Below are 27198 nucleotides of genomic sequence, written 5' to 3' on the forward strand. Positions count from 1 at the left end.
AATGATTAATATGTACTGTGCCATAAAGAGGAAGTAAAAAAATAATGAATAAATAAAAATAAATAAACACTATACAATATTCATATAATTCATTTCTTTTTTCTTTTCTTTAACAGATATACATATATTCAGACACTCGCTTGATGTCGCATGTTAAGGTTTATGCATTCAAAGAACATAATCCATGTTGCATAGATTTACCCAAACAGAACCAGTAGATTTGGTTAAAACATCAGGTTGGCACACGATAGTTCATCTTACTACAACAGCAACCTTATATTCAGGTACATCTGTGCACCACTTGGACATATTAGTGTACATTTTATTAGCCAGGTTAAAAAACAATCTGTTGCCATTTGTGAAATATGTCCACTGATATTGGTAATGGAAACACTGACTGTTAAGTTAGAAAATGACTGTCCGGTGTTGAGATCCTAGACAGACAAAAACATGTGCCTTCAATGGCTAATACTACTGTAACTATACACTGATATGGTGCAGGTTTAAGAGGCAGTGATCATAATGAAAAAGAACTAAACCGTCATAAACAGATGAACTTTACACCGTGCACCATTAAAATAAACAAAAAATATTACATCAGGTTTTCAATCAAGCCAATTGAGCCAGAACCCTCATGTACATTGTTTATTATCATTATCTTATATTTTCTTTTTTTTTTTCTCATTGCATATTTGGATTCCAGATACAAATTGGTCACAAAACAGAGACTACTGATGACAACATCTGACCACTAACATGACATTTACTTCAAGATGCTGTTCATAAAACAAACACACATCATGAACACATACAGTCAAACTTCAAGACAGAAAACAGATGCCTTTTAAACCCAATTTGAGGGATTGAGACACTAAAAACAAAGCACATCGTCATTTATCATCCAACAAATAGCCATTCTTGAAATAATCAAGAGGATTGTGTGAAAACCAGATCATCTCGACTTGATTGATGGATCTATGTCCAATAGCTGATGTCAGTCACAACCTGAAGTTTCAACATTCCCTAAACATTGAAGACGACACTCAAGACATTATAAATGGAGGAATCTCGAACTGTGCACGGCTGGATGTTGCATTCAATAAGGGGATTGTCTTTCTTACAGTGTAACCTCCATACAGTACATAACATAGTCAGATATGGTCATTATGCATCACATGATTGTGTCAAGAACTATACGTCTTTCTCCTTGTAAACAATGTTTTAAAAAAATTATATATATATATATATATATATATATATATATATATATATAAAATGTGATTACTGCTGAAATTACATTGAAATGTAATAATTGGCTCATGCCTAAGATATTTTAGATGCAGAATGTAGTTGCAGAAATGACTCGCTCAAATAGACAACAGCAGTGCTCTGGGAGTGGAAATAGACTTATATATCCTGGTGAATGGCCTCAAACTCTTTGTCATAGTATTTCATTTAACTGATTTTCTCTTTCCATGATACATCAGTCATTCCAGAACCACAAACCCCCCTATTATTTTTTTTCTCTTTTTTGGAAGGCCGATGGTAGATGGACAGCATCTGATTATGGCTGCGTTTGACTGGTGGTGGCCACTAGCTTGTGCCAGCTGACTGCCCTCTTGCGCATGTCCACTTTGTCCAGCCAGATGTAGGCCTCGCCAATCAGCGTCTTCTTCATAAACTTCCCTCCATTTGACACCAGGAACAGCTGTGAAGAGGAAGGGGATAAAAGTCAGAGGAAATCATTTCAATAATATAATACATACACTATCGTTTAAAAGTTTGGGGTCAGTAAGATTATTTAATTAATACATATTTGAAATGAAGGTTTTTATATAGTGAAAAATATTTCTTTTTCAAATAAATGCTTTCTGTTCATCAAAAAAAAAAAATCTTGAAAAGAATGTATCACGCTTTTTACAAAAATATTAAGCAGCACAACTCTTTTCAAACTTGATAATAATAAGGAATGTTTTTGAGCATCATATCAGTGTATTAGAATTATTTCTGAAGTACACTGGAGTACGCATGCTGAAAATTCAGCTTTGCATCACAGGAATAAACTGCATTTTAAAATATTTAAAGTAACTGTTTTTACATGTTTTTACTGCATTTTTGATCAAATAAATGTAGCCTTAATGTGCAGAAAAACTTATTTCAAAAACATCTGACCGACACCAAATTTTGAATGGCACACTCAGTTTATCATTTCTCTCACCTGAATAGAGTGGCCAACGGGATTCAGGTTAAAACGAAATGTCTCATTGAATGATGGCTCTCTGTCATGGCGACACACTCTGGTCTTCTTCTTTATGATCCTCTTTTGAGTTGCCACATTCACCACATAAAGCTTTACATACAAGTCTAAAAAGACAGTTGAAATATTACAGATTGAAATACTCAATCAGCCTCTTTCTCCAAGGACATTTTAATTATCTAGACTGCGATATTCACATATCAGTGTCATTTTTGAGGTTGTGTTTGAGGAAAGTTTGATTACCAGGTAGATGGTCTGGAGATTTAAACTTGTAGGTGATGTTTCTACACTGCAGGATCTCAAGAACCAGCTGCTCTCCTTCGGTCTTCATTTCCTTCTTCAGAGCAACCTTGATCTCACCCATCATCTTCCCTACAGCCACAGACAGACAGACAGACAGACAGATAGATAGATAGATAGATAGATAGATAGATAGTTAGATAGATAGATAGATAGATAGATAGATAGATAGATAGATAGATAGATAGATAGATAGATAGATAGATAGATAGATAGATAAAAATATTTTATATTTCATATATTTGTTGTCTAATCAATTTTGAATATGAGTTTTCTCCTGTTGGAGGGCTGAAATGTTGCTGTATGTTGTCATTTGTTCAATATAAGTTAATATAAGTGGTGACCTCTAGTGGGCAGGTGTGGAATCACAATTTTACACTGAGGCGAATGGAAAAGCTGGGAACCTGAGCAGACACAATCTTTAACCATTAATACAAAATATATATTTATATGATATAAAACATGGAGCAGTATACTGAAATAGATTACAGAACAAGACTTCAGTTGCAACTAAATACAAAACACTTTGCCATACTCATGACACACCATGTTTTGTTGTGCCGACGTCTGTGTCCTTTGACAGCAACAAAAACACACCCTGTGCTGTGATGAATTATTTAACAGTGTATGGCAGTGACACAGTAGAGTGGAACATAAGGGGATGGCTGCTGTTTTCCTCTGTCTAACAGGTTCTTAGTCTCCTCAACAGCTTTCAGGCAAGAGCTAATTCAACCTCAGGGGTGAACCTGACCTGTAGAACATGGTTCAAATCTCTATCATGACTCACAGTTTGCCAATTTTATTTAGTTCTCATGAGGTTCAATTCTATAAGCACAGAAGTGTCTAAAAGTAGACTGTGTGTGAACTGAAAATTAAAATGAAACTGCAATATAAAAAAGATTGTTACCTTCTGAATCAGACAGGTTCAAAGATTCAAGTCCTCTGATTTTATCTGTTCCATTCGGAATGTTTTTCCTGATGAGAAGAAAAGTTTGAGAACTACAACTTTTTACTAGTTGGATATACAAGATTAGATATCAGATATTTGGGTTTCTTAATGCAGATATACAGTTGTAGCTAAAATATTACATTTTAGTTCTTATTTAAACTTGGAAATAAACAGTTTTTATTTTAGTTTTTTTTAGGTGGTCAAAATGTATTTTTTTATTATTTTTTTTATTAATATTAATTAATTTAACAATAACATTAAAAGTGACAGTAAAGACATTTATAATGTATCAAATGATATAATAATGGTTATAGATGCTGTTCTTTTGACCTTTGCATTGATTAAAAAAAAATATTGAAAAAAATAAATAAATTGCACGTAAAAATATTAAACACAATACTGATAATAAAAATAAATATTTCTTAAGCCTCAAATCAGCATAATAGAATGACCTCTGTTTTTTTTTTTTGCATTTACAGGAGGGAACAGGCATACTTACAGCTGAGGGACCTGAAATATGGCACTGTCCACAGTGTTAGTGCCCATGCTTTCTTCACTGTCCAGAGTGTATGCATCTCCATCAATCATTCTGTGTTTTGTTTTATCTGTAGAAATACACACATACACAAACAGACGCTTAGACATCTGCCATATAATGCAAGCGACTCATTATTTACAATACTAACTTAAACACTATTTGTGACCATGGACCACAAAACTAGTCTTAAGTGTATTTTTCAGATTTTGTCTGAATAAATAAGCTTTCCATTGATGTATGGTTTATTAGGATCTGACAATATTTGGTCGAGATACAACTATTTGAATATCTGGAATCTGAGGGTGCAAAAAAAATACAGAGAAAATTGCCTTTAAAGTTGTCCAAATGAATTCTTAGCAATGCATATTACTAATCACAAATTAAGTTTTTTATATATTTATGGTAGGAAATGTACAAAATATCTTCATGGAATATGATCTTTACTTAATATCCAAATGATTTTTGGCATAAAAGAAAAAATGATAATTTTGACCTATACAAAGTTTTTTTTGGCTATTGCTAAAAATATATCCCAGCGTCTGGTTTTGTGGTCCAGGGTCACATTTATGCAAAAATAATGGGTATGCACTTAGCACACAAAGTTACATATGGACAGAAAAGATAAGAGAACTTAAAAAGAGACCATCACAGTGAAATGAAAGATAATGCTTTTAAGTTAAAGTTTTTTTTTTTTTATAACGTTAAACATCGGTTTAAAAACAGAATAAATTTTTATGCAAATTTCATGGCTGCCTTGATTTTAGATTTAAACATTTTGGTTTTTTGCTTCTATACTGGAGGTGTGGTTAGTGCTGAGTTTATTCTTCTATTCAGAGAGAGGGAGGAGTCACATGTCTCTCACCTCCTCTAGCAGAGATCCCTCCATGATGATCATCTGACTCGATACTTTGCTCTCATTGGCTGGAAGATGTTGTGTGATCAGTTTGAGGCCAGTTCTGCCTTTAGATGGGGCAGTCTCTACACGGACTCATCCAGAGGTTGCATAGTTGCCCTCACATGAAACCAGCTCATGATTTTTACACACCACATTCATGCGGACATAGATATGGGTTTGATTTTGGGGTAAGGTCCTGGGATTTTACTTGCAAGGGGTAATGAGGTAACAGAGGGGTTCATCATGCTCTGGACATCAGTGTGAAGTGTTTTACAAATTTAGCATCTCTATGACGGCAAGAAAGGTTTATGCTGTACTTTGAGGGATTTTTTTAATGCAACAAATGCCTCCTCTGCTACTATAAAATTTGCTGTATTACAAAAAAAAAAAAACACACTAAACCTGAATATCTGACATGAAATTTTATCTGGGAAATAAAATCTTTGATTCCTGACCCAAGCTTTACTTGAGCTTAAGGCTGATATTCGATTTAAGGGTAGGAGTTTAACATACATTGGTAGTTTAAATAATTTAGGGCTTTTTAGGTTTTATTAAAAATTAAGATCTTTATAATGAGATCATGTCTATTTTGCCACTCAATATGCAAATGTTAGTTTAAATGCTGGGAGGTTTAAAAAGTACTTTAGAAGAATCCAATTTTTCACTTTTTTTTAAGGAACAGTTCACCCAATAATTCATATCTCAAAAATGTACTCACCCTCAAGCCATCCAGGATGTAGGTGAGTTTGTTTTTTCATCTAAACCGAAAATAAGTGTTACATCAATTGCTCGCCAATGGATTGCGAATGGGTGCCGTCAGAATGAGAGTCCGAACAACTAATAAAAACATAACAATAATCTACAAGTAATCCACACACTCTAGTCCATCAGTTAACATTCTGTGAAGCAAAAAGCTTTGTATTTGTAATAAACAAATTAATTGTTAAGGCATTTAAACGGTTAACAATTTTAACTGTTGTTTCTGGTCAAAATACAAGTTCTCCAGTGAATTTCTTTGTCCAGCGAAAAAAAAACAAAAAAAAAACCTTTCCCTGTGGTCCTCTCACATCAAAATCTACCAACATATTTGTTTAGGACTTTTTTCTATTGTAAACTGTTCTTGAGCTTTGCACATTTCTCTCTTGATTCAGACGAGACAGCTTTTTATTTTATTTGTATTTATTTATTTATTCATTTTTACTGGAAAAAGCAATATTATAGAATATAGATAGACTTTTTGGAATACTAGTGGATTATTGTTGATTATTGTTTTTATCAGCAGTTTGGACTCTCATTCTGATGGCACCCATTCACTGCAGAGGATTTATTGGTAAACAAGTGATATGATGTGATGAAATTTCTTAAAATCTGTTCTGATGAAGAAACAAACTCATCTACATCTTAGATCACCTGAGGATGAGTACATTTTCAGCAAATTTTAAATTTTGGGCCAACTATTGCTTGAATAGTCAATAAAATATAAAATAAAATATTATAAAACATTAAGTTACATTTTTTCATTTTGTGGTTTTGGGTGTAGTCTTTAATTTATAAAAAAAAATGATGAAAACAAAATATAAAAACTAAATGTAAAAAAAAATGTGTCAGAAAAGTGAGGATGAGAGGGAATGGAAAAGAAATAGTGGAAGAGTGCGTGAACGAGAGGGCAGACAGAAAGGAAGAAAGAAAGACAGAGAACAGATAGGCTGTGAGCTCATGTGAAGTAGTAAGGGTTACTTGGCTGGAATCGGGCCTGTTGCACCGCAGCCTCAGCTGCAGCGATGGCGTTCCCAGCTTCTTCCAGGTGGGCTTGAGTGACGCTGCCTTTGCTCTGACTGCGTGAGGGGCCGTGGGAGCGCAAGTGACCCTCAGAGGAAGATTTGGAGCTGCCGGGACTACTGTGAGACTTTTCTATTGTAAGGACCTGTGTGTCTGTGAACATAGAGTACAAGCCCTCTATTAATCCAGAACCGATGCCAAATGAACCATTCATCTCCTGTTCAAAGGTTTCAAGTCAGTAAGATGTTTTTGTTTTGAAAGAAATACTTTTATTCTGCAAGGATGCATTAAACTGATCAAAAGTGACAGTAAAGACATAATGTAATTTTACAAAAGTTTTCTGTTTCAAATAAACAAAGTTCTTTTGAACTTTCTACAGTATATGTCAAGAATCCTGAGGATTATTTTTTTTATTTTTTTTTATTATGGTTTCTACAAAGATATTAAGCAGTACAACTATTTTCAACATTAATAAAGTAAGAGATGTTTCTTGAGCACCAAATCAGCATATTAAAATGATTTCTACAGGATCAAGTGACACTGAAGCCTGAAAATTCAGCTTTAAGATTAATGAATAAAATACATTTTAAATTCTATTAAAATAGAATACAGTTCTTTTAAATTGCAATGATATTTCAAAATGTTTAACTGTATTTTGATCAAACAAATTGCAGCTTTGGTGAATGTAAGAGACTGTGTAAAACAAAAAAAAAAAAAAAATTACTGGTTCCAAACATTTGAATGGTATTCTAAAACATGTTGCACTATTTACCACCTGTGTGATTCATGTGAGTATTTTTGTTTAGTATGCATGACCTACCTTTAGCGGGGTCAGGGAAAATGCCATGACTTCGGCTCTTGATGACAGAAGTTTTAGGGGACTGCTGGTTGCCCGGTTGCCCTCCTTGACCTCCAGAACCTCCTGGCTCTCCAGGGCCTCCCTGACCTCCGAGACCCCCAGAGCCGCCGGGCCCCTGTGGAGGGTGGGTTCTTCCATGGTGAATACTCTCGCTTTGCTCCTTTAGAGGGTGCCAGCGAGGCGTGTTATCCAGCTGAGCCGTGTTTGAGAGATCAATGAGTACCTAAAAAAAAAAAGTATTTTACAATGTGTTACTCATCTGACTTCATAGACATTTCTGTCTTCTATAAACTGTTCTTTGTTGGATAATAATATAAATAGATACTGACAGTAACAAACTGACTTAATAACAAATTTCATAACAATAAACCCTGGAAGAGAAGACAAAATGCTAGCTAACATTAAATCACATCTAAGGAATTATGCAAATGATTTTTATCTATGCCATCATTGTGTGTGTGTGCACGGAATGACACTTTTATCTTATAACACTCACTTCTCCCAGGAAATCATTTGAGGAATATCTGTCATAATCCCACACAGTAACCTCCAGAGTTTTCTTCTTCAGCTGAGCCGAACACACACACACACACACACACACACACACACACACACACACACACACACACATTTTCAGTCAGATGCAGGAAAAAAGACATAATTCATCAAGGCATAAACATCTTTGAACAAGAAATCTGTGACTCAGTAAACAGCATAGCAATGACAGCAAAACTGGGTCAACTTTCAGAGTTTTCAAGCATGGAATGCCAAGTTTGGATTGAAAAAAAATGGGACACATGGGGGATGTGACTGTGATGTAACTTCCCTTGTGTTTTTGACTACTTTAATTACATGTAAAAAGATCTGTGCATATTCCTTTGACTGTTAAGGCTATAAACGTATATATAGCTAGAGTGAGATGAAACATGATGAATTGTAACAAGAGTAAAAAGAGAAAAATAGAGAGAAAAGCACACACATGGAGCGTTTTTCATATAGATATGATATTTTATAATAGATAAAAGAACTGACTAATATTTTGAAACCATTTGTTTGAAGACAAATGTATGGTTCCCCAAAAGGAAACAACTATATAGGAACGGAATATATAAATATGATCTTTTAGAAGAGACAAGCAGAACTGGCTAATGTTTTGAAAATGAATTTATATTTTTCAAATACAAAATAACTATATAAAATCAGATCATTTATAAGTAAATGCATAGGTTCAAAACAATTGTACATTTACAGTGATACATATGAAAACAAAAAATTAAGAGCAAATATAAATTAATAGACATTTTTAAAAATAATATAATTCAAAAGATTCACAATATTTATTATATTCTAAACTCTCCTTAAATGTGTCCCTAAACCTTTTACAAAGTAGTGTGTGTGTGTGTATATGTGTGTGTGTGTGTGTATATGTGTGTGTATATAAAATACATATATAATAATGTATGTCTTACTTACCTGCTCCAGATGGATGTTTTTATAAATAACAGTCTGGTTCCACTCTGGGTTCTGAGTCTTCTGGGCATACTTAATCCTTCTCTTATTCTCAGCACTGTGAGGTTATCATGTGGAGACAGGATACAAGGAGCAATAAACTTAGATGATGGATTTCAAATGTTTATATAGCATATTTATAGCCACACTTGAGGCTAGCAGAGTTTCATAAAAAGATGACCTCACAAGAGGCAACACCGGTGCATCTACGGTCCATGCCACAAATGATGATAATGACATTATCAGATCACAGAGTAAAATGTGGAAAAATTCTATCTTTACATGAGTTTATGGGCAATCTATGCAAGCATACAGCAGCACTAGACGCTTACAATGAGCTGGTGTGAATTTGCACAATGATAGAGTTGCACATCTGTGCTTAATATTTACTGACTTCAAGGGAATCATTTCAAGAATTTATTGACATCAAACTAACTTCAGAGGTAGAGGTTGCTTTGAGGTAGATCTGAGACACTGCACAGATGACGCAGTAGGCTTCACCACATGAATGACAGCTAGATAATGAAAAAAAAGGAAATCCAAACACACACACACACGCACCAATGAAAAAACAAAATGAAAAGAAAAAGAAACACCACGCTACCTTGCGTTCTGGACAACCATGACTTGGCTGAACCATTCCGGAGATTTGTATGGAATGCAAAGTAAAAGTAGACAGACAAACAGACAACAGTCAGAGAATCCAAGGAAGGGTAGACAGAAACCCCTCAAAAACGTTGTGGTCCAGGTGGAGTCGTGGCTGTCGGGCTTTTAGAGCCAGACAAAAGGATCATTTGTGCAGGTAATAGGAACTAATCTTCTAAACACTGCAGATAAGGCCATTAGGAGATGGCAGATATAGCATTACACACCCCATACTGGTGGAAGCTATATCGATTGTGCTTTCTCCACAGTTCGAGACACTGAGCTTGATAACTAGGTATCATGTTAAGAGAGGAAGGCTAAGCTAATAAAAATTGACTTTTCTAAGGAAGATCTCTTCCACTTTAGCTTCCAATAAGTCATTTCTGTACTAAAGAGGTGAGGACTTCTGCCCATGAAGGAGACCTTTAAGCCCACATGATATGCAAGTTTTTAATCAGTTACATTTTATTATTATTATTATTATTATTATTATTATTATTATTATTATTATTATTACTATGCCATCCAGTATTTAAGTGAAGCATTTTTTACATTTTCATTCCATTGTAATTATCACGGAATACTTTGTAAATGGGTACAACGGAGCTACAGGCGCACTTGATATTGTTTTGCAGAATCTTGATATTGAAAAAAAGTGATTTTTAGAAGGCCAAGAGAAAACCAATAACAGGTGCTATTCCAGAAATAAAAAAAACAAACAAAAAAAAAATTCAGACAATAAATCAACCACAATTACAACATTTATATATGTGGACAAGGACAAAAATTGAAATAAATATACATAGTACATACTGTAGAGACTCATTTCATTCTTCACTCTTACTCTTATAACTTTAACACTTGCGTGCAAACACACACACACACACACACACACACACACACACACACACACACACACACACACACACACACGCACACACACACACACACACAAACACACACACACACACACACACACACACACACACACACACACACACACACACACACACACACACACACACACACAGAATTGTGTGCACAGGGATACTCACCCTCTCCCTGGCAAGAGATAGACCTTAACGAAGGGGTCTGTGTATCCGTTGTTTTCTCTAGGAGCGAGGTTTCTAGCTTGTAGCACGTGAACAATCAGATTACCCATATTCCTGTCGTAGTTGATTTGAAGCTGAGGAAAAGATCCAGTATGAGATAAATAATACTATAGATAGTCAATTAAATTTAATTTAAATTCAATAGAGCAGTCAATACTGGAGTGAGTCAGTAAGGCTGATAGATCATAATCGAAGCAAAATATATTAGATTTTTAATGCATTTTTCATTTATTTAAATCAATTCTTATTAAAGAAAAGTAACTGTTTAAACAACAACAATAACAAAAATTCCTCAAAATTGTTTTTTTTTCTATACTTCTACACTCCGCACTGCATTTTTTCATCCTGCACAAAGTTTTGTTCACACATTAAATAAGTAAATAACATGACAAATATCAATTGATATTCTGTTACAAAAGATATAGCAAAATCATTTACATGATGTTTACATTATGTTTACAAAATTGTAAACAATATAGTTAGCTGTCTTATTCAGATAAGTAGAAATGGGAATAATGACTTAATCTGGTTATGGCAATGTTTTACATGTAGCAAACACAGTCGAAACACAATCATGCAATTTTAATTATCTTTAGAATAGTCTTATACAGTACATATAAATTTGGTGATTGTGTAATTGGTACACAGACTCACTTGTATTTCACCAGTGATTGGATGCGGTTGTGGCTTCAGAACCTCTGCTGACTGAAAAACAAAATGATGAAAAATCAATCCATGTCTGCTTTAAATCAAATTTTTAGTTCCAAAATGTAGACTCAGCATTTGGTATATGCTCCATATACAGTATTTGGCAACTTCCTGTACATTTTTACAAATACAGCACCTTGCTACTATGGCGCTTTTTGATGGAAGGGGACCCGGGTTTCCCAGGGCTGGGGACCCCACTGGAAGCGGCAGATCCGGTGCCAGACTGCAAGTGTCCTGCTCTCTCCAGAGCAGACAGCACGGAGGCAGGAGCCTGCTGCTGTGAAACCTTCTGCAGCTCTGCGGCCAGCTGCTTTGGGTCTATACCTGGAGAACGCTGATGCTCACCTATAACACACGCACACAAAACAAACCCATTTCAACCACTGTCAGCATACCTGCCAACCTTGAAGAAATGTTATGAGTACTACAACCCCGCCCCCCCCTCCCCCCCCCACACGCACGGGAGAACCTGACAGCCCACCGCCAATGTATGCTCCACCGTTGCACACACACCTGTGAGAAACCTATGAGATACCTAACACTATAATACATATTATACACATAATATCCTTTCACCAATTAAGATTTATTAGTTACTCCATAACATATATAAGAAGACCATAAATGTTATACAATTACTGCAATCACTCTGAGCATTTTGTACAGGAGGCATAGCCCATGGAAACTTCTTCCACATGAAAATGTTGTCAGAAATAAAAGCAAACTGAGAACATTCTTTCTAAATAAATAAATCAAAACATTAAATAAATGTGCAAAACCAGCAGTTATCAATATCAAAGTCAGTTTGCTTAAAACAAAAAACTTTTGCATTGTTTAACTTGTTAAAGGTTGCAGATTTGGCTTTTTTAAGTAGTGCATCAGTGAAAGTCTCTTTGTAACAAATGCTGCCTTTGGAGGCAATCATGACTTTTCTCGTCACCAGAGAACTAAACATCTCTGTGCTCATATTAATGGATTATTATTAATGTTGAAAAGAGCGGAAAATATTTTTTTTTCTCGTTCTTTTTTCGGGGGGGGGGGGGGGGGGGGGTGATTGAAAGAACAACATTGTTTGTTACATTTGTTACAGTTACATTTATTTGTTACATTTATATTATTTACATCAAGTTTTGAATGGTATAGTATTGCACATTGTTATTGAAACTTCATAATGTTTCACTTGATTATACATTTAGTCAGGAATTGTAGTTTGGAAAAAGTCTAAGTAGTAAAATGTTTACACGTTATGTGAAAACTAGTACAAGTATATAAATAAATAATAAGAGACTTACTCATGTTTATTATCTCTGCTGAAAAAAGTGCTTCATTCTTTTTTTCTGAGGAAATCCAAATCTCAAATATTCAACCAAATCACATTTTGGGGTGAATTATATCTTATTCCTCTCATCGCGAAGCAAACAGTACAATAACAAAAAAACTTTATTTAACATTAGAATCTGAATAGGGCGTTCAGCGCGGGGGCGTAGTCGAATTAAACGATAATGAAGAGAGACGTGAAAACGGACATCACGTTGTTTTCATATGGATTACTTTATCACAGAATATTTGTTTTCAGCAGCACTTGTTTAGTTTAAAAGTAGACATGTCAGGCTTTCTATAGATATCTCTCTCATGTCTCTTCGTTGAGTATTCACTGAGATACAGTTCATTTTAATGACGTGTTTGTAAATGAAGATCAGCGCAGACAAAGGCTGCACACAGCACTCCTTGTTTGTTATCTTTATTTTATAAGTGCACAAAGTTTTGTTGTTAGTATATCTGTATACAAATAAAAGTAGACCCTTTACAGATTCGATTGATGTATTGCTCTTATCTGTACGATAAAAACTGAAAGTGTAATTTAAGTTATTTTTGGGTTATCAGGAGAAAATGACTCATAATGCGTATACACGTTAACCGACTCAAGAGGGTTGAACAGAACAATTCAAAACGAAAGAAAACAGACTGCTCTCTGCTTATGTAATGTTAATCCATATGAAATGTGCATTTCTCTGGTGCGTTCACTACTGCGAAGATCGTGAGACAGCATTGTCAACTTTATCTTTGCAGTTGACACGACATTGATACAGAAAACACTTGTTTATTAATAATTATATTCATAAAATATAAAATATTCATAATCATTACTTTTGCCGGTTCTTTGTGACAGCTTTTAGGTGTGTTATTGGCAGCGCCACCCTTAGCGTTACATGTTAGCTTATATGAACGCGTGAACTGAACTGAGCTCGTCACAGCTGGACTGCTTGTTATGATGTCAAGGTCATTTTTAATGTACATAAATTCAATTAGGCTAAACATAGCCTAACAGTTACCTTTATCTTACGTTAATCAGCACCTGGCCTGTCTAAAACCTTCTAGATTTCAAGGTCATGCTCAAAAGATGCGGCTCTGAGAGCCCATGCTTTGTAGTGAATCAGAAGAGCCGGCTTGCATCGAGTGGCTTTGGCTGGTTACCTCAAGGCAGAACTTTGTTTTGATTGGTCAGCAATTGCATCGCGGCCAATCAGATGTGAGTATATGGGATCATAACATTATGTAAAAACAGAGAGGGGATGAAGTGAAGCGGCACTCCACTGCAAGTTAAAGAGTCATAACAACATTAATGGAGGGGAGACTGTGTATTGTGGCAACATCGGTTCCTTCAGAGAGAATCTTAAGATAATCACAGAAAGAAGAAATAGGATTAGTCCATCAAAACTGAGGCATCTGATTTTTTTTTTGAATGCCAATCTTCACTGAGAACATTAATACTGTTTGCTTGAGTTTGGTTCTAGTTCTGTGGATTTATTTGCAGTTGTTAAATTGTGTAATAAAATGCTTGATTAAAATATTAAACAAAAGAATGGTTTTGTAACAAAATAAATGCACAAAATTAGGCAATTATAAGGATTCTCATAAAAACACTGCACATGATTGGCCGAAAGCTTTTCACTCCACTTACACGCTGTGGCCAGGCGGGAAGGAAGTCGACCGGAAGTTGAAGTCAGCCGCGTGCCGCCATCTTGTAGCAGAACTTCACTTGCGTTAGCATCCCATTGACTCCCATTCATTTTGGCGTCACTTTGACAGCAAATAACTTTACATCTGAGGCATTTAAAGACTCCATTTGTCCATTATTTATTTCTAAAGATACAGGACAATGTATAAAGGGCTCCATTACCTTCTATGTTACATTATGGCCCCGTAGAAACAATTTTTGTAAAAATAGGCTAACGATTGAGTCATAACCACTCGACTCGCTGTCGCACAGTAGAGAAATTACCGTACAGACAGGAGGAGAAACTCGCAGGCAATCGGGGAGACGTCAAGAGAGAAGCCCATAGATACAAGCCCTGGCATTACATTTTAAAATACTATACAAAATAATTAATCAGAATACTTACTCCTGCTCACTCACGCCAAAGAACTCCCCGCTCAAGCTCGCTGTCTCTGCAAGATTAACGATGGCAGTTTGCACGCACAGCTACTAGAAGATTTACATCTGTCAGACAGGTTGCTGACGTCATCAAGCTTAGTTTGAGTCTGCGCGTCAGAAACGGAAGTGCTAAAAATCGCTAAAAATGGGCTTCACTTGTCTCAATTGAGTTCCGATGGGGTCGCTGTGTCCATTTCTTTTACTGTCTATGGCTGTGGCTCAGCGGCAGAATCAGCATCATAGATTGCATAGAAACTGAAATCGGCGAAATGCGAGAAGCAACAAAATACGTGCCTAGAGAGCAGCAAATTGTACAAGCGTACTTATCGGTCAACATGCGTGCAGAGTATGAAAAATGTGTACATGTTGGCAGGTCTGTGTCAGTATTGCACGAATTTTGATGCACACACACCATATGAACAAACAAATTCATGACCTGGAGTTGAGTGCTAAGGAAAGCTGTAGGACAGGAAGTCACAACTTCCAGTTAAAATAGCAAATAACCATTTGTACTACTGGTTTCATGCATATTAGCTGGACCTGGACTTTAGCCTGCTTAAAAAGCTCATCTTTGATGCCACTGAAATATGTTCGCGAAACATAAGCTTAGGCAAGGTTTTTTTTATTTTTCTAAGTATTTTGGACCCTGTCCATGACCAAGATGGCTGCAGAGTGGACTGATTTACCTTAAAGGGATTTGTTTTAGTGGGAAAAGCTTATTAAAGGCAGCAAGATATGTAAGCACAATATGAAGGGAAGAATAAAAAATATTGGAGACACTCACCAGCTCTCAGCTGAGTATGGAGCTCCAGTTGTTGGGGGTGTTCTGTGCTGGAGAGCATGTTTAGATCTCTAAACAGCAGTCAAGATAATAAATATATTAGCATATTGATTTAAAGAACAAAAAAACTGCAATATAGTACAGTTAAAGCAAATAGTTAAATTATCTATATCAAGGTATATGATGAAATGTAATACTGCATTTATATCAAAATGTATACTAAATTGCACAAATTTTTTTTTGTGGTTATTATGGTTTCTATATATACGTATACACATTTCTTTAATGGTTATTCTTTTTTTAATCAAACAAATGCAACAGTTGTTTACATGGTACTACCAATGTCTTTGTCCAAAAAAAAAAAAAAAAAAAGAGTGCCTTTAACATGCTTATTTTTGTTGGAGTTGGACTAAAGTGACTCTTGAACACTCAATACATTATTGTAACTTACAGGCGCACACATATTTCTGCCTCTCCATACTGCTGTCCCACAATGCTTTGCACTTCTTCATATGTCTTTCCCAGCAGAGAGATTCCATTCCATTCCAGAACCTGCATTCCTGAGGAACACAACACATGCCTCAGAACTGAGAAACATTTATTAGGTTAGAATAGTAAAAACAGATACTCACAATGCACCTACGCCAAAAGTAAACATTATTTGTCTGCATATTGTTATGGAAAATATTAAAGAGAGGTGTTGTTTATAAGTAGGCTACTGTATGTCTACTTTTAAAAACCAAAAAAAATAGAACCAAAAACTATTATGATAGATTCACACACAGATAGACATATTCAGTTAAAACAATCACTGAATTAACACACACACTTTTTCAATAGCATGCTTCCCTGAGCTCTTCACTCACTACAAGAAAACAGTCCTGGAGCATCAGAGACTGAAAACAAGTGCAGAAAACAGAGAAGGGGAAAAAAGCATCACTGCAAACTCAAGTCCACTTCAGGCCAAACCCCGGGCACTTACACAAATGAAAGCGAGTCTTCAAATAGGTCTTTTGCATTCTGAGTGCTTCAGAGGCTGATAACAACAGGACATCATTCAAATGTCTGTTCATCTCCACACAATCATTCCCTTCAGTGTTCACTCAAAATGTATGTGAATCATATCTATAGTATGTCAGTCATATCTCCATATTAGTCTGCAAGATTACCACTAGGCGAAAACCATTATTTCAGCTTTGAAGTTAGTATCTAAATGATTCATGCATAATTGGGAATCCGATTCGGCTCATTTTTTTGAAAATACTTTGTGCTATACAAGTGATCTTCTATACAATCATCAAAAAGCTTTAATGTTAAAAATGCTGTGATATTTTCCATTGTTGTTCATGAAAGGTATAGGTGATCATGGTAACAAATTACCAGTGTGTTTCGCTTGGCTAAATATGGACTATCTCTGTTCTATTCAATAATAAACATGGATACTTTATGTTTCTTAGTTGAAGCGCAAGCAAATGAGTATGCATTGTGCAATTGTGTATTCATTTGACTCTTGGCTCAATAATATTGTTACAGCTTTCAGATATTAAATCTGCTCTCTAGCACATTTTCCACTGTGGCAGCAGACATTATTATACTGTATCAAGGGAAAAGCATACTTAAGATAGAGAACAGCTTGTGTAATCTGCCAGCAGATTGGTGCTTGCATATTTCAGGGATGAAACAAATAAAACAGACAAAAAGATTTTACACTATAAAAGGAAACATTTTAATACTAAGAGTCTTTGCTAAAATCATGCGTTATGAAAGAAAAAAATTAAACAAGCAAAAACATGTTCAGGAAGCTGAGCTATTCTCAGAGGAGCTCATCTAAATTGATACAGCATGCTAAGCCAGCATTGGTCAACAAGGAGAGCAATCATACCGCAACAATAGCCATCCGGGTTAAAATGAGAAATGGATTTCTAAATTAGGCACTTTTCTTTTTAAAAGAATACTGAATGCTTAAAAATAATTATTTTGCTGATGCTTGCTTTAAAACACTTAATAACATGACCTTTAAGAATTGAAAAATGCACGAGTCAAGTAAAAGTTGTTTTTTAAAACCAAATTCACTTATCACATCTATTTCACTTCATTAACCCCTTACTGTCTGCAAGAAAATGTTACATGCTAATGTTATCTGATTGACTAATTGAAAGTCCTTACCTTCCACAACTTTTCCCATATGTTCAGCACATCCTCCTGCTGAAACCTTAACGATGTAAGCTCCGATCTCTCCGTTGGTCCCTGGAATCTCTTTTCCACCCACAACTCTGATGCCCAGTCCACTCCCTGAATTCAGATGGGTTCAGTTTAGCTGAGGAATAGCTGAGTAACTGGATTCTAATCAGAGTATCTCAGCATCATTTTAAACATGATCTCTTCATCAATACGGCGGTCACAAGATAGATTACAGTTGTTGTTTTGCTTTCCTTCCAGTAATTTAATTTGCAGGCCTAATTGACTACTATTCGCTGTGTATCTTGTGGAGTAATTGCTATGAGAACATACCTGAGACGGTGTGGTCCTTGGGGTCCCGTTGCAGTTTGATGCGAGTGTGTGGGAAGGGGTAATGGCTGCCTTTCATCTACAACAATGAAAACAATTCAAGTAAATGAACAATAGCTGAAGTTCTAACAACACTTTTGCAAATTAAGTCTTGTGTTCTTTCAATGATAGGTGCAGTATATCCATGTGTTTGCATGGTGAATGTGGTTTAAGCAGAAAATGTTCCTGGAATAACATTCAGATTGTAATGGTTAGCCTTACAGTTTGGGTTGTGGATAAAACATTGATACTGACCTATAATTGTACAGATTTTGGGATTTTATGGTTAAACTATAGGTTTGTTGTTCCAGAAGTGTTTCCAGGAACACATCCTACTTTGAGAAAATCATGTTCACACTGGGGGTGTCACTTTACTTGTCTTCTCTCTGGCCCGGCTTCTGGTCCACCTCGTCCCTGGCGGGGTTTGTCAAACCAGTCTGTCTCCTCATGCTGAAGGTGATATGCTAGAAGACAGGAAGAAAGCATCCGCTGTACTATCACAAGAGACAAAACTGTGGCATGTGTCCCACTCCACCACTTTTCTCCCAGACAACCATCCCTTCACCATCCCTTAAATTGGGGACACTTCTTTGCTAGAGTGTTTGAACTGACAGCTTAATGGATTTGGGTCAGGGCTTCCAAGAACAATATCTATGTTTCAAGGATTGGACACTAACCTCACTTCCAAAAGGTCTAAAATCAAGAGCGTTTGTTTAGATAAATGCTAAGTGTACTAAGTAGCCTGACCCCACCGGGTATAGCAGTGACAGAGGATGGTGAGGGCAGAAAAAGCAATGATCTGAGACATTTGTCGAGGCATGCACACATGAACATGCATGCTGTGACCAGGCTACATGTCATGCGTCGAGAATTTGATAGAGAACTGCTGTGGCAACAAACCACAGCAGATATACGCACATACACACACCATCATACAAGAGTGTGATGATGAGATGCCTTACCAAATGTCTGATGATTAGTACATTTTCTGTTAGTATACTCTCTATTACACTAGTTAGCATATACAATTAAAACACTACTCCAACAAAACCACAGCTTTTGTTCTATAACACCAGACTCTCATGATGCTAAAGCAATTTACTTATTTAAAATTGCAATCTGCTATCCAAAAATATAGTTTCTTAGTATTTTCGTCTTGTTTTTCTGCAACAATTTTAAAACATTCTTAAAGATAAATTTAGCTGAGACGCAAGTGCTAAATCCTTTTAAGCATAAAACTTAATTACATTTTGTGAGATTCATGCTGAAAATAGCAGGTACACTCTTAAAAATAAAGGTTCCAAAAGAGGGGGTTGGAGTGATGACCTAGAAGAACCATTTTTGGTTCCCTAAAGAACCTCTCAGTGAACAGTTCTTAAAATAAACACTTTTTTTTTCTTTATTATGAAGTATGAAGAACCTTCTGTACAATGGAAAGGTTTAATGGATGTTAAATATTTTTTTAAAGAACCATCATTGCCAATAAACAACCTTTATTTTTAAGAGTGTAAGAGAATGTTATATATTTTTTTTAAATATGCAATTTTGGCTCTCAAGTAAACTGATCTTGTTTTGTCTTAAGAATGTTTAGATATTTTAATTGTAAAAACAAGGCAAAATACCAATTAAGACAAGGATTTTTGCAGTCTACTTGTTCTACTCTACAGAGTCGCAATGCTTATATAAAATATTTGCATCCTATGAGACTGTATATAGGCCTGCTGCAGTTTTCTAGCACTTTCTTTAAAGACGTTGGGAATTCCTAGAATAATTCATAACTCGAGCTAGGGCATACATGTCAGCACATACCTAAAATAGATCAGGCGAGCAATATCTTCTATTTTGTTTACTGGGTATTTTGCATAACCTGCAGGTGCCTTTATTACAATACTGTGTAAGTGAAGCATTCTTTTATTCATGAGGCAGCACTACAGTATGCCACAAATCATCATTTAACTCCTAATAGAGTGAGAGGAAAACTGACAACTGGATCTGTCTGCAGGCGTTTTTGCAATAAAGAGCTTGACGTGTTGTCCTTCTGCGAGGAAATGTTACCTTAAATCAACAGTGCCTTCACTTTATTACCAAAGTTAGAGGATGCATTGACCATGGCGAACCTATGGCCTGTGGAAAACTGGCATTCTGGCAAACACGCTATCAGAAGGACATTTCTCTCTAATTACCTGTATCCTGCATCACCAAAACAGCACCCTTGTTCTGTATTTCAGACATCAACTAGTTTAGAAAGATTCCATTACATTAGTGGCATTTTGGTGGGGCAAGATAAGTTCCAAGAGTGTTGTTTCCTAATGACACTAATTTATACTTGTGTATGTAGACATGTATGTGCCTTGGTTGATATGATCAGGCCATGTCGGAGAGACCTTGAAGTGCAGTGATAATGAACACCAGGATGGGTCTGAGGTGCACCACTGAGAAATGCCCGTCACTCAAGACTATGGCACACATGAAAGTAGGTTTATGCTTAATGATATTTTGAAGGTTGTTGAACAACAGTTCTCACCTTTCACATTCCAGCTAGGACCTCCAGCTGTAGTACAAACATTGCATTTCAGAGAATTCATAGTAAAATTAGCCTTAAAACAGAGGTTTGTTTTGCCAATAAAAACACACTGTTTCATTTGCAGTGAAAGTGGATGATGTACTTTTGCAAATATATAATTCATGTAATTATCTCATTTTCTAAAATACATGAAGCACACACCATTGTAGTCAATATTTTACTCTATAGAGAGCCTTTAACATACATTTTCAGTCTGTAAGGTAGGCCCATAAAAGTAATGATAATTCAATATAATAATATGTTTAAGATGTGCTAAAAGTATACACAAAGCTATACAGGCAATTATTTCTTTACCAATACTGGCATTGGCGTTCTTATGTAAATGTCACAGGTTCAAAAGTAACTAAGCTCTATTGACAGCATTTATGACACATTTGCAGAAAACACATAAAATATGTTTAAAAGTAAAATGGGTGGATTTAAAACCACTGTATTACTTATGTGTGTTTATACAAACGGAGACTACTGAATGAGCTTTTTGAACCTTGAATGTTGCTTCAGAATAGCTATCTGATATATTTCTGATATTCTCAAGACAGAGGCTGGTGTTATGTCTGTGCAAACCCAGCAGAGCATTTAGTGTTGTAAACCAATATATATTCACACTTTGCACTCTGTTTGTGTATACCATCTTTACACCTGGCTTATGTTAAACTTCTCAAACAGCTTGACATTTAACACAATATTACACTATGGAGGGATTTTAACATGTGTCTTGGCATTGAGAGTGCCATAAAAGCACAAAGATTAAAAATATGTTTTACAATAAATTTGAATGAAGCATTATATTAGCCAAACCATTTGTGTAATGATCTCACATATTATCTATAAAATTGACCATCAAAACACTTTAATACCTGGGTTATTCTAAATAGTAATACTTTCGTAATGTTCACTACAATAAAAAGTAAGAAAAAATATATATTATTCTTCATGTAGCATGCAATATGTTTTTAAATTCCCATTCAAAAGCCATGCAAATAAAAACTGAAATAGCAAGCATTTATTGAGGATGAAAATTGGAAACACCTCTGAAAGACATTAACACTACATGAAGAAAATTGAAAAACAAACAAGTTACAATTAGTAGAATTGGTTGTAATAGAAAACTAAGCTCCAGTGAATGTATGTTATAACCAGATTAACTGCTAAATTTGTCTAAATTTCATGTCATCACTTGTTAAAAGCACTGAGTTCAAAGTTCACTACATTTATTCTATCATCTAATTTGTCCAATCAGTGTGGTTACATACTTGCATTTTTGCAATATGAAATATTCTGAATTAATGAAAACTAGACAAACTGAACCAGGTACAGTACATGCATGAATATAACATGAGAATGTCTTCACAAGAAGACAGAGGTTTACTTATGATTTACATAAATGGCTTAGTATCCCATAGCTTCTGGAAAGTTAGTGTAAAATACTGGCAGCTAGTAGACAAATTTATATTCAACCAATCAACTGCAGAACTGTTTTTTCCCCCAAATATAGCACAAAACAAGATTTAACATTTATATAATTCATAAATAGAGTACTGCCTTCCTAAGATAACCAGTCACTAAATGATTCTGACAGAATTATAGGATGTTGTAAATTCATAGACTAAAGGCAGATCAGTCTCCTCGTCAATTGCAGGGCTGTGATAAATAGCACAGGCACGGAGTGTATAATGAATCAAAATATCTGAATGAGTAGTTTGGAAGATCTTCTTAATTGCTTTTCTTCTTATATGCATATGACAGAACAATAATGGCAAAGGAAACAATCAATTTCCTTTTGCATTTAAGTAGCATGCAGATTCATTAAGAAAGACAAGGCAAATGTTTATAAATAAAAAACACTAATGTATACTGTACATATGTAGATGAATATTTAAATTTAAGAAGATGACATCATGCAAATGTGACAGCCTACAAAGTGTAGAGCAAAATCCTAGACAAAATTTTAAAAGATTAAAGGAAAATGTAACCTTTGAATTTACACACAGATATAAATAATGCATTCAGAGCCATACAAAAGATGAATATCAGCAGAAGCTAGGACTGAAGATAACAGATCTCATAACAAATTTACCTTCGCTATCTGACATGGCCCCCTGAAGGTCATCCTTTATAAAGCCAATGTCCCGTTCATAGCCACTTGTCCTGGACTCCTCTCTCATGTGCTGTTGGACTTCTGGAAGAGAGTGACTGGAGCCAAACTGGTCTCTTGAGTCTGCTGAGATGGGTGGGAGTGGGCCTGCAGATGCTCTGGCCATGCCCATGGGCTGACCAACAGGGCTCAGTGGACTCTCCTCTTCAGAGTTTTGTGCAACAATGGGAATTCGCCCCCTGCTCTGACTAATTGGCAGACTTGTCGGTTTAGCCCTAGATACAAACTGGTTATCAATGCCCTCACCCTCAGTTTTCAGGCGTAGTGAGGAGTTTGACAAGTCTCTTTTGATAGATAGGTCCAGTCCATATACAGAGGAAGGCCTAGAGGAAGGTCTTGACCGAGTGCCACTGGGGTAGGTGCCATCTTCATGAAGGGAAGACCTAATGATAGGCCCTAGGTTGAGAGATTGGCCTAAATTGAGTGACTGAGCCAGGTTACCGGCAAGAGCTGAACCCAAATATTTCTGTTGCTCTGCTAGGTTCTTCCTAAGACCAAAAGTGATCTCATCCTGCAAGAGCCTTGCCCTGGCAGACAGTCCCCCAACTGAGCTGGCAGAGGCCAAAAAGCTGCTGTAATCTAGTTCAAGGTCCCTGCTCTCTTGGATGGGTGAAAACTTTGTAATTTTGTGGTCAATAAGTGCTTTTTTATTCTTTAGCTGTTTCTGGTAAAGAACAGAGGCAGGAAGTTGCTTGGCAGCTTGCTTCTCTAAAGTTAGTCTCCCAATGCTATATTTCTCAGCTTTGGGGAAATGCCTAAAACTAGTGTCAGAGTGGAGGTAGTGAGGCAGGGCTGTAAGCTGTTCGAGACTATCTGTCCCGCGTCTGAACTCCTGCTTAATTTGCTGTTTCAACATCTTCAATTCATATGGCTCCTCCATGGAATCCTCGTCTGCTTTACCATATGAATGCAATCGAGAAGAAGCCTGAAGAGGACCAAGAAAATCTGCCACATCTGCAGTCAGATGAACGTCAGCAGTCCGGAGAAGTCGGTCAGCTTTGCTGATATCCTTATCGGCGATACTGAAGCTTGAACCAAGGCCCGTGGAGCTCTTTGTGAGTTCACCAATGTCATCAATCAAGACATAGTTCCTGGCATTATGGTGATCGAGGTCTGCATAGAAGGACTCAGCTGATATGCTGGACATGGGACTGCTGGCCATGCTGGCTCTCTCTTCCAAGCCCATCCTCAGATCAAGACTACTGTATTTACCACCGAGATGGGAAACTCCATAGGCACTCTCTGTGGATGTAGGGACAATTAGAAGGGGCTGGTTGCGTACGACCTCATAGTTTGTCGTGATCTTTGGTTCTAACTCAGACAAAGTAGCCTGACGGGGTTTATGATGCATCAGAAGGAGTGAGGAATGGTCATAGCCAGTCTGCTGGGACTGCTGATTGAGTGAGGGTACTGATGAGTAGATGGATTGGTAGGGGGACACCTGCTGATGGTAAAGAGACTGCTGCTGGTACAACGTCTGCTGAGGATACTGATTTGTTTGGGATGCATATTGATAATGAGAGTATGGGCTCGTAAGCTGTGCATACTGGGACTCAGACTCAGTCTGAGGTGGAATGAACTGGTTAAACTCTGACTGTGGGGCAGTCCGTGGCCGCTCTAGTCCATGACCATTACCTCGTGCCTCTCTGATGTTGCTGACCTCACTATCTGACATGTAGTCTCGCTCTTCTGCCACTCCTTGTAAGTAAGCTCTCTCCCTCTTCTCCCTCTCTTTCAGTAAAGCCTCTTTTCTTCGATTTATACCCATCTCCAGATACCTCAATTTAGCATCTATCTCTTTCTCCTCCTCATCAAGCTCTGCCTGTATCTTACGGAGTTTTGAGGACTCACGTTCAACTAAATCCAGCTCTTTGTCTATGTCTTGGAGGATTTTGGCCCGCGCCATAGTGGTGTTCCTGCACATTCGTCTTCTGGCAGAAGCAGTTGTGTACCCAGAGAGGCCAATGAGGGTATCTTCTTCCGGTGGTGGATGAGGTAGAGTGCGCTTTACTTTCTTCTGAGTGCCAACTGGTGTGCCGCTCTGAGAACCTTTGCTCTGTTGATTAAAATATAAAATAGAAATAAAAAAAAAACAAGCATGCGATAGACATGATATATCCAGCATGGACACTTGACATTTAATCATTTGGCGAAAAAAAAAAAATATAACAAATTGGTCCTTTAGATAACAAGAAAAGAGTGAATACAAGTGCAGTACTTACAGAGTAGGTGTCTGAGTACTGGTACATCATTCTGTCCTCAGTTGTTGGACTGAGTGACTTGGGGTCAGACAGAGATCGTTGTGAGGCCCTTAGTGATCTTGGACTACTGAGATGCCTTGATGAATCAGCTGTAAGCATCTTCTGTGAACTTTTCCCAGGGGACACTGGTGAAACCGGGGAGCATAATCCCTTTGGAGATTTGGTAATTAACGATGCTCCAACATCATCAGCTGCCAGGTGTGTGCTAACACTTATGTCAGCAGGAGCTGGACGTCTTTTATCTCTGTCTGATGTAATATCTGAATCACTTTCTGTTTGGCCCTCTCTGTGTAAATCTACCTTTGTGTCCACCTGAGCCCGAACAGGAGATCTCCTAATTGTCCCTGAATGCTCTGTCTGAACTGAAATCTCTGCTACAGTTTGAATCGCAATACTTGATACCTTGCTTTTTCCCTTCTCTCCATCAGCATATCTACTGGAACGGGACTTGCGTCTGCTCCGAATGGGGATGTCCCATTCATCCTGATCCTCATCATCAGTTTGCATACAGCTATCTACACTTCTCCTACTTCTTCTCCTTCTACCAGAAGGAAACTTTTCAACCCCATCTTCATCGTCTGTTTGAACACCACTCTCAATTAATTTCTTTCCACTTAATCCCACACTTTGCTCTTGCTTCGACAACAACTGCATTTGATCCTTTGTCTGTGCACTTACTGATACAGGAATGCTTGAACTATACTGTGTAAAAGCCCCAGAAGTTGTTGTTAGCCAGTTTTGGCCTGTTGTGGAGTCATGGGTGGACACTGCAGATAATGTTGAATTGTCATCCTTCACTGGCCAGTATTGTCCATTATCTCCCCCTGAATATTTTGAGTCAAGTATGATGTCTGAGCTCAAGGGTGGGGACATCCCCTCACTTGGCCTGAACCCACATGGGAATATCTTTTGCTCTTGTAGTTGTTGCTGAAGTTGCTGCTGTAATCGATGGATTTGCTCTAACTGAAGCTGCTGCTGTGCAAAAGTTTCTTGCTGAAGAATCAGATGGGCTTTGCGTTCCTCTTCTTTCTGCATTAGAAGTTGTTGCTTCATGTTCTGAAGCTCCTCCAGCTCCTTCTGAACAATGATCTGCTCTTGCTCACGGTAACGCTGTATCTCTTGCCTCTCCCATTCAAGCTCTTCAGCTAGACACAGCTGTTTCAACTTCTCTAACTGTAAGAACTCATGTTCAGCCTTGTACTGCTGGCTCTTGCTGTCGTCTAAATTAGGAAAATTCGGGGATACCAGCATGTCCAGTGAGGCTGCTATTGCCTCAAGAGTAGCATCTGAGTAGAGCTCAGGGAAGGTTGTCAGGGAGGGAAGGAGACTGGCTAATGCAGAAGGTAGAATATCCTTTGATATATCTGACTGTGTGAATATTGATTGGTCTGTTGTGTGTACAAAGCCATATGGAGCAGGCTGATTTTGAAGTGCTGAAAGTGGATCTGTAGCATTGGTGAGACTATCGTATGTTGTGCTAAATACTGAACCCGGTTGGGTAGTAATTGCATACATGGAGGGAACAGGTGCAGCAACCGATGAGTAAACAATGCCATTTGTCGTTCTTAGTAAACTATTGAAGCCAAACGTTGTTCCTTGAGAATATGGAGTAGTGGTGATCCCAGTAAATGCCAAAGTGCCTTTCTTTGAGTAGTCTAAGGCCTCTTCTGTTATGTTAGGAAACAAAAATAGCAGCAGCATCAGCATCTAAATTAATAATTGTTCTGTTTCATGCAACATTAACTTATAAAACATCAAATGGAAGCCAAAGAGCATGCAAAGATCTTGTCAGTGTCATCAGATTAGCAGGATGCAAAGCCAAAACACTGAGGGACAACATGGAGGCAAATGCATGCATCTGTGTTTAAAAAAGAACAGAAAAA

General features: G+C 36.9%; 1 protein-coding gene across 3 annotated transcripts in view; it reads right to left on the reverse strand.

Moving 5' to 3' along the window:
* Positions 1 to 1281: 1281 nt before the first annotated feature.
* pclob (piccolo presynaptic cytomatrix protein b) overlaps positions 1282 to 27198 on the reverse strand; it is a 32977-nt gene continuing 7060 nt past the window's right edge. Inside the window, exons 3-23 of one of the 3 annotated variants that reach the window (XM_059506785.1) lie at positions 25277 to 26982; positions 22977 to 25110; positions 20840 to 20866; positions 18691 to 18779; positions 18280 to 18355; positions 17935 to 18060; positions 16220 to 16328; positions 15772 to 15839; positions 11688 to 11896; positions 11498 to 11548; positions 10787 to 10917; positions 9691 to 9717; positions 9051 to 9144; positions 8074 to 8145; positions 7539 to 7800; positions 6677 to 6871; positions 4006 to 4111; positions 3465 to 3532; positions 2501 to 2629; positions 2219 to 2364; positions 1282 to 1708 (exon numbers count right to left, since the gene is read on the reverse strand). In XM_059506785.1, the coding sequence (XP_059362768.1) occupies positions 1565 to 1708; positions 2219 to 2364; positions 2501 to 2629; positions 3465 to 3532; positions 4006 to 4111; positions 6677 to 6871; positions 7539 to 7800; positions 8074 to 8145; positions 9051 to 9144; positions 9691 to 9717; positions 10787 to 10917; positions 11498 to 11548; positions 11688 to 11896; positions 15772 to 15839; positions 16220 to 16328; positions 17935 to 18060; positions 18280 to 18355; positions 18691 to 18779; positions 20840 to 20866; positions 22977 to 25110; positions 25277 to 26982 (5969 nt within the window). In that variant the 3' untranslated portion in view covers positions 1282 to 1564. The remainder of the gene's footprint in view (positions 1709 to 2218; positions 2365 to 2500; positions 2630 to 3464; positions 3533 to 4005; positions 4112 to 6676; positions 6872 to 7538; positions 7801 to 8073; positions 8146 to 9050; positions 9145 to 9690; positions 9718 to 10786; positions 10918 to 11497; positions 11549 to 11687; positions 11897 to 15771; positions 15840 to 16219; positions 16329 to 17934; positions 18061 to 18279; positions 18356 to 18690; positions 18780 to 20839; positions 20867 to 22976; positions 25111 to 25276; positions 26983 to 27198) is intronic. The other 2 variants (XM_059506787.1, XM_059506786.1) reach the window with 2 other exon arrangements.

Source organism: Carassius carassius, chromosome 23 (assembly GCF_963082965.1).
Source record: "Carassius carassius chromosome 23, fCarCar2.1, whole genome shotgun sequence".
Lineage (NCBI taxonomy): Eukaryota > Metazoa > Chordata > Actinopteri > Cypriniformes > Cyprinidae > Carassius > Carassius carassius.